Raw genomic sequence first — 7,500 nt, 5'->3', positions numbered from 1 at the left:
AGATGCAATAGATAGTATAGAATACAGTATATACATATGAGATGAGTAATGCAAGACATGAAACATTATTAAAGTGGCGTTATTAAAGTGACTAGTATTCCAATTATTAAAGTGACCAATGATTTCAAGTATGTATGTAGGCAGCAGCCTCTCTGTGCTAGTGATGGCTGTTTAAAAGTCTGATGGCCTTGAGATAGAAGCTGTTTTTCCAGAAGGCCAGCATCCTGGACTCGCCTCTTCACTGTTGACATTGAGACTGGAGTTTTGTGGGTACTATTTAATGAAGCTGCCAGTTGAGGACTTGTGAGGCATCTGTTTCTCAAACTAGACACTCTAATGTACCTTTCCTCTTGCTCAGTTGTGCACCGGGGCCTCCCATTCCTCTTTCTATTCTGGTTAGAGCCAGTTTGTGCTGTTCTGTGAAGGGAGTAGTACACAGAGCGTTGTACGAGATCTTCAGTTTCTTGGCAATTTCTCACATTGAATAGCCTTCATTTCTCAGAACAAGAATAGACTGACAGGTTTCAGAAGAAAGTTCTTTGTTTCTGGCCATTTTGAGCCTGTAATTGAACCCACACATGCTGATGCTCCAGATACTCAACTAGTCTAAAGAAAGACAGTTTTATTGCTTCTTTAACCAGAACCACAGTTTTCAACTGTGCTAACATAATTGCAAAAGGGTTTTCTAATGATCAATTAGCCTTCTAAAATGATAAACTTGGATTAGATAACACAACGTGCCATTGGAAGACAGGAGTGATGGTTGCTGATTATAGGCCTCTGTACGCCTATGTAGATATTCCATAAATAATCTGCCGTTTCCAGCAACAATAGTCATTTACAACATTAACAATGTCTACACTGTGTTTCTGTTCAATTTGATGTTATTTTAAAGGACAAAAAATGTGCTTCTTTCAAAAACAAGGACATTTCTAAGTGACCCCAAACTTTTGAACGGCAGTGTTTGATTAAACATGATATAGAGCCTTGTAAAACATGACATAGAGCCTGATATAGAGCCTTGTAAAACATGACATAGATCCTTGTAAAACATGACATGGATCATTAAAAAACATGACATAGAGCCTTACAGAACATGACATAGAGTCTTGTAAAACATGATAAAGAGCCTTAAAACATGATATAGAGCCTTATAAAGTATTACATATAGCCTTATAAAACATTACATATAGCCTTATAAAACATTACATATAGCCTTATAAAACATGATATAGAGTCTTGTAAAACATGACATAGAGTCTTGTAAAACATGATATAGAGTCTTGTAAAACATGACATTGAGTCTTGTAAAACATTATATAGAGTCTTGTAAAACATTATATAGAGTCTTGTAAAACATGACATAGAGTCTTGTAAAACATGACATTGTCACGCCCTGGCCTTAGTATTCTTTGTTTTCTTTATTATTTTAGGTCAGGGTGTGACATGGGGAATGTTTATGTTTTGTTGGTTTTGGGTGTTGTTTATGGTAAAGGGGTTGTGTATAGTATATGGGTTTGTGTGGAGTACATGTTTCTAGTGTTGTCTATGTATGTTTAGTTGTCTAGGAGAGTCTATGGTTACCTGAATGAGTTCCCAATTAGAGACAGCTGATTTCGGTTGTCTCTGATTGGGAGCCTTATTTAGGGTAGCCATAGGCTCTCATTGGTTGTGGGTAATTGTCTATGTAGAACGTTTGTAGCCTGTATGTATGTGCACAACGTTTGTAGCTTCACGGTCGTTTTGTTGTTTTGTTAGTTTGTATAGAGTTTTGTGTCGTGTTCATCTTCGTGTTGTTAAATAAAAGAAGATGGCTTATTTTCCAACTGCTGCATTTTGGTCCGTCAATCCGCCACACGATCGTGACAGACATAGAGCCTTGTAAAACATGACATAGAGTCTTGTAAAACATGACATAGAGTCTTGTAAAACATGACATAGAGTCTTGTAAAACATGATATGGAGCCTTATAAAACATTATATTGACCCTTATATTAAAACTCTTATAATTTTTTCTCTCACTCTCTCTGTCTCTGTTTCTCTCTCTCTCTCTGTTTCTGTTTCTCAAAGATCTGCAGTGTGTCAATGACTTCATCAGTAACATCACATGTGTGTTGAACAACACATACGTGCCACCAGACATGCCGTGCACTCTGCATGGTGAATACCCCGGGTTTAAAAGGTAAAGATGACTAAGGATGCACCTTAAATGGAACCCTATTCCCATAGTCCTGGTCAAAAGTAGTGCACTATATAGGCAATAGGGTGCCATTTGAGATGCTAAATGAAACAATGGTTCACTGTTGTAACTACAGGCAATGTGAGATGAAGTCCTTGGGCGGTTCCAACTCAACGTTGAGAGGCGGCAGTCTGGTCTTTGAGGACAATCCAGTGAGTTTTATAAAACTACATCAAGTAAAAACCAATGCTTGGTTATATATGTGCATTATTATAGATAAAAACAATGATTTACAAACATATTATAAAAATAATAACATGAATGTAACACATTAATCTTGAATAAATTAACCAGGAATTTGTAATTTGTAAAATATTTTTTTATATATATTTTTCCTAATAATAATAATAATAATAAAACAATGATAGCATATATATAGACCAATAGACAAACAACCCTGGATAACTGAACTTCTGTAAATTATCTTTCAGTTCTTTTGGGAAGATGATAAAATACCCATTGGTGTACGGTGTGGACAAACAGAAGATTTTGTGATACAGATTAAATACCTGTATCAACCATTTAACCACAGTAAGTGTACAGTCATTTGAGTGACATTATGTACGATGTGTCAGATATTACTAACCTACTACTACTACATTAATTGTACACCAACTACAACGATACAATACTATAACTTTGTGAGGTCATCATACAAAATACACAAAATCAATACACTATGATACAACATAATGCAATACAAACATGCTGGAAAGCTTATTAATTTACAGTGCATTCAGAAAGTATTCAGACCCCTTCACCTTATCCACATTTTGTTATGTTACAGCCTTATTCTAAAATGTATTAAATCATTTCCCCCCCTCATAATCTACACACAATACCCCAAAATGACAAAGAAAAAACAGGTTTTATACATTTTTTGCAAATGTATAAAAATAAAAATAAATTACATAAGTATTCAGACCCTTTAACTCAGTACTTTGTTAAGGCACATTTGGTAGCGATTACAGCCTCGAGTCTTCTTGGGTATTGTTACGCCCTGACCTTAGAGATCCTTATTTATTCTCTATTTTTGGTTAGGTCAGGGTGTGACTCGGGTGGGAGAATCTATGTTTTCAATTGCTTTGTTGTTTTTGCCGGGTGTGGTTCCCAATCAGAGGCAGCTGTCTATCGTTGTCTCTGATTAGGGATCATATATAAATTGTCAATTTCCGTTTGGGTTTTCTGGGGTGTTGTTTTCCGTTTAATATCTGTGCCTGACGGAACTGTTCGCTTTCGTTTTTGTATTCGTTATTTTTGTTTGAGTGATTCTTGACAATAAAGATCATGAACACTTTCCACGGTGCGCTTTGGTCCACTCTTCCTTACGACGACGAGCGTTACAGGTATGGTGCTACAAACTTGGCACAAATGTATTTGGGGAATTTCTCCCATTCTTCTCTGCATATCCTCTCAAGTTCTGTCAGATTGGATGGGGAGCGTTGCTGCACAGCTATTTTCAGGTCTCTCCAGAGATGTTCAAGTCCTGGCTCTGGCTGGGCCACTCAAGGACATTCAGAGACATGTCCCGAAACCACTCCTGTGTTGTCTTGGCTGTGTGCTTCGGGTCATGCTGAAGGTGAACCTTAGCCCCAGTCAGAGGTACTGAGCGCTCTGGAGCAGGTTTACATCAAGGATCTCTCTGTACTTTACTCCGTTCATCTTTTCCTCAAGCCTGACTGGTCTCCCAGTCCCTGCCGCTGAAAAACATCCCCACAGCATGATGCTGCCACCACTATGCTCACCATAGGGATGGTGCCAGGTTTCCTCCAGACGTGACGCTTGGCATTCGGGCCAAGGAGTTCAATCTTGGTTTCATCAGACCAGAGAATCTTGTTTCTCATGGTGTGAGTCTTTTAGGTGCCTTTAGGGAAACACCAAGCGGACTGTAATGTGCCTTTTTTTGAGGAGTGGCTTCCGCCTGGTTACTCTACTATAAAGGCCTGATTTGTGAGTGTTGCATAGATGATTGTCCTTCTGGAAGGTTTTCCCATCTCCATAGAGGAACTCTGGAGCTCTGTCAGAGTGACCATCGGGTTCTTGGTCACCTCCCCCGATTGCTCAGTTTGGCCGGGCGGCCAGCTCTAGGAAGCGTCTTGGTGGTTCCAAACTTCTTCCATTTAAAAAAGATGGTGGCCACTGTGTTCTTGGGGACCTTCAATGCTGCAGAATGTTTCAGTACCCTTCCCCAGATCTGTGCCTCGACACAATCCTGTCTTGGAGCTCTACGGACAATTCCTTCGACCTAATGGTCTGGTTTTTGCTCTGACATGCACTATCAACTGTGGGACCTTATAAAGACAGGTGTGTGCCTGTCCAATCAATTGACTCCAATGAAGTTGTAGAAACATCTCAAGGATGATCAATGGAAACAGGATGCACCTGAGCTCAATTTCGATTCTCATAGCAAAGGGTCTGAATACTTATAATAGGGTATTAGGGCAAATAGGGTATTTCTGTTTTTTACTTGTAATAAATTTGCAAACATTTCAAAAAGCCTGTTTTCGCATTGTCATTATGGGGTGTTGTGTGTAGATTGATGGGGAAATTGTTTTATTAATCCATTTTAGAATAAGGCTGTAACATAACAAAATGTGGAAAAAGTGAAGGGGTCTGAATACTTTCTGAATGTACTGTATATCAGTATATTAATTCCTACCTGATACTGACATTTCTAATTCAACTTAGTACTGGTAGTTCTGTTACAGTGATATTAGTGATATATTAGTACTACTATGACTACATTAACTGTGTTGTTTTGTGTTTGGCAGTTAAAATGCATCCCCCTGGCAAGCCAAACATCACCAATGCCTCAATCGCCTGGACACCAGGAGCTCCCATTTCAGTAATGATATCCAACTATGACTTCCAGCTACAGTGGAAACAGGAACTACATCACTGGGAGGTGAGGGGGGGGGGGGGGGAGACAGAGACAGAGGACAGATAATAACGAGAGGGAAAGGGGAGAGATGTGAAAGAGAGAATACAGTGAAAGAGTGTCTCTTTGTACACTATCTAAAAGTACACCTACTGTATGTTGTGCTACTGCAGGATGCTGTGGAGGTGAACATATCAAACAAACAGACGTATTTTGACCTGGACCCTGACATGCTGGAGAGAGGAGGGAGGTACCAGGTCAGAGTCAGGGTTCGCGCCGACCCAGGCGATTACCCAGACTGTCAGTGGAGCTACTGGAGCCCCAGTGCATCATGGGTCTCCACTCTGGGCCAGATGAAGCCAACAGGTAAATACAGCATCAGTGATGTCATTGGTAATTACTACACGTTTGAATGTGGGCCTATATATACTTGGCCTGTGTCCCAAATGGCCCTATTGTTCCCTACATAGTGCAGAGCCCTATGGACCAAAGTACTGCACTAAATAGGGAATATGTTGCCATTTGGAATGCAGGCATAGCAGTGTGTTTCCATATGAATCTTGAAAAATTGCTTATTCTCCTTCTTCATCCTTCCTTCCCTATTTCTTTCTTTCATTCTTAGATAGGCAGACACATGCTCAAAACAAACTTACAGACAGAAATGTAAATGAAGGCTTTTCTATGCCCATCTTTTAGTAAAACAGTGGTGTTGTTATGTACGTTGTAAATACGTTGTAAGTATGTTCTATGTTGTTCCTCTGGTCCTGTTCTCAGGTAGTCCTGATGTTCTAGACCAGGACTCTGTGGTGGTCACTGTGGTGGGAGCTGTTGTTGTACTGGTCCTGCTGGTCTCCATGTTGCTCTGCAAAGGAACGTGAGTACTGTCTGTCTGTCTGTCTGTCTGTCTGTCTGTCTGTCTGTCTGTCTGTCTGTGTGTCTGTGTGTCTGTGTGTCTGAGAGTGTGTGTGTGTGGGGGGGGGGGGGGTCACCAAAGGACTGTAAAGTAAACATCATGTTTTAGATGTAATGTTTTGTAGTTGGTTTAGTGCAACTTCCTTTAATTTCCGTTCATTGCTGACAGGGTCAAGAAGATTCTGAATCCTCCTATACCAGATCCCTCCAGGTACTTTGAGGGCCTTAACCTCCATCACCATGGAAACTTCAAGGTTAGTTCTACTTTTGACTGAAGTCATGTGCCAAAAGGGACCCTATTCCCTGTATTGTGCACTACATTGTTATGACGGTAGTTGGATTATAATGGCTGTAGTTAGATTATAATGGCTGTAGTTAGATTATAATGGCTGTAGTTAGGTTATAATGGCTGTAGTTAGGTTATAATGGCTGTAGTTAGGTTATAATGGCTGTAGTTAGGTTATAATGGCTGTAGTTAGGTTATAATGGCTGTAGTTAGGTTACAATGGCGGTAGTTAGGTTATAATGGCTGTAGTTGGGTTATAAGGGCTGTAGTTAGGTTATAATGGCTGTAGTTAGGTTATAATGGCTGTAGTTAGGTTATAATGGCTGTAGTTAGGTTATAATGGCTGTAGTTAGGTTATAATGACGGTAGTTAGGTTGTAATGGCTGTAGTTAGGTTATAATGGCTGTAGTTTGGTTACAGCTGTAGTTAGGTTATAATGGCTGTAGTTAGATTATAATGGCTGTAGTTAGGTTATAATGGCTGTAGTTAGGTTATAATGGCGGTAGTTAGGTTATAATGGCTGTAGGTAGGTTATAATGGTTGTAGTTGGGTTATAATGGCTGTAGTTTGGTTACAGCTGTAGTTAGATTATTATGGCTGTAGTTAGGTTATAATGGCTGTAGTTAAGTTACAGCTGTAGTTAGGTTATAATGGCTGTAGTTAGGTTACAGCTGTAGTTAGGTTATAATGGCTGTAGTTAGGTTATAATGGCTGTAGTTAGGTTATAATGGCGGTAGTTAGGTTATAATGGCTGTAGTTAGGTTATAATGGCTGTAGTTAGATTATAATGGTTGTAGTTAGGTTATAATAGCGGTAGTTAGGTTATAATGGCTGTAGTTAGGTTATAATGGCTGTAGTTTGGTTATAATGGCTGTAGTTACGTTATAATGGCGGTAGTTAGGTTATAATGGCTGTAGTTAGGTTATAATGGCTGTAGTTAGGTTATAATGGCGGTAGTTAGGTTATAATGGCTGTAGTTAGGTTATAATGGCTGTAGGTAGGTTATAATGGTTGTAGTTGGGTTATAATGGCTGTAGTTTGGTTACAGCTGTAGTTAGATTATTATGGCTGTAGTTAGGTTATAATGGCTGTAGTTAAGTTACAGCTGTAGTTAGGTTATAATGGCTGTAGTTAGATTATAATGGCTGTAGTTAGGTTATAACGGCTGTAGTTAGGTTATAATGG

The 7,500-nt window shown here is 39.4% G+C and overlaps 1 protein-coding gene across 1 annotated transcript in view; it reads left to right on the top strand.

Annotated features, from left to right (window-relative positions):
- LOC129839255 (interleukin-2 receptor subunit beta-like) overlaps positions 1-7,500 on the top strand; it is an 18,617-nt gene that overhangs the window by 8,497 nt on the left and 2,620 nt on the right. The window contains exons 3-9 of the mRNA XM_055906564.1: positions 2,071-2,182; positions 2,316-2,391; positions 2,671-2,770; positions 5,011-5,144; positions 5,291-5,483; positions 5,892-5,991; positions 6,199-6,283. Coding sequence (XP_055762539.1) covers positions 2,071-2,182; positions 2,316-2,391; positions 2,671-2,770; positions 5,011-5,144; positions 5,291-5,483; positions 5,892-5,991; positions 6,199-6,283 — 800 coding nt within the window. The remainder of the gene's footprint in view (positions 1-2,070; positions 2,183-2,315; positions 2,392-2,670; positions 2,771-5,010; positions 5,145-5,290; positions 5,484-5,891; positions 5,992-6,198; positions 6,284-7,500) is intronic.

The sequence above is a fragment of the Salvelinus fontinalis genome, chromosome 40 (assembly GCF_029448725.1).
Source record: "Salvelinus fontinalis isolate EN_2023a chromosome 40, ASM2944872v1, whole genome shotgun sequence".
Lineage (NCBI taxonomy): Eukaryota > Metazoa > Chordata > Actinopteri > Salmoniformes > Salmonidae > Salvelinus > Salvelinus fontinalis.
The sequence above is the reverse complement of the archived record's forward strand: the minus strand, read 5'-3'. Positions and strand labels throughout refer to the sequence as shown.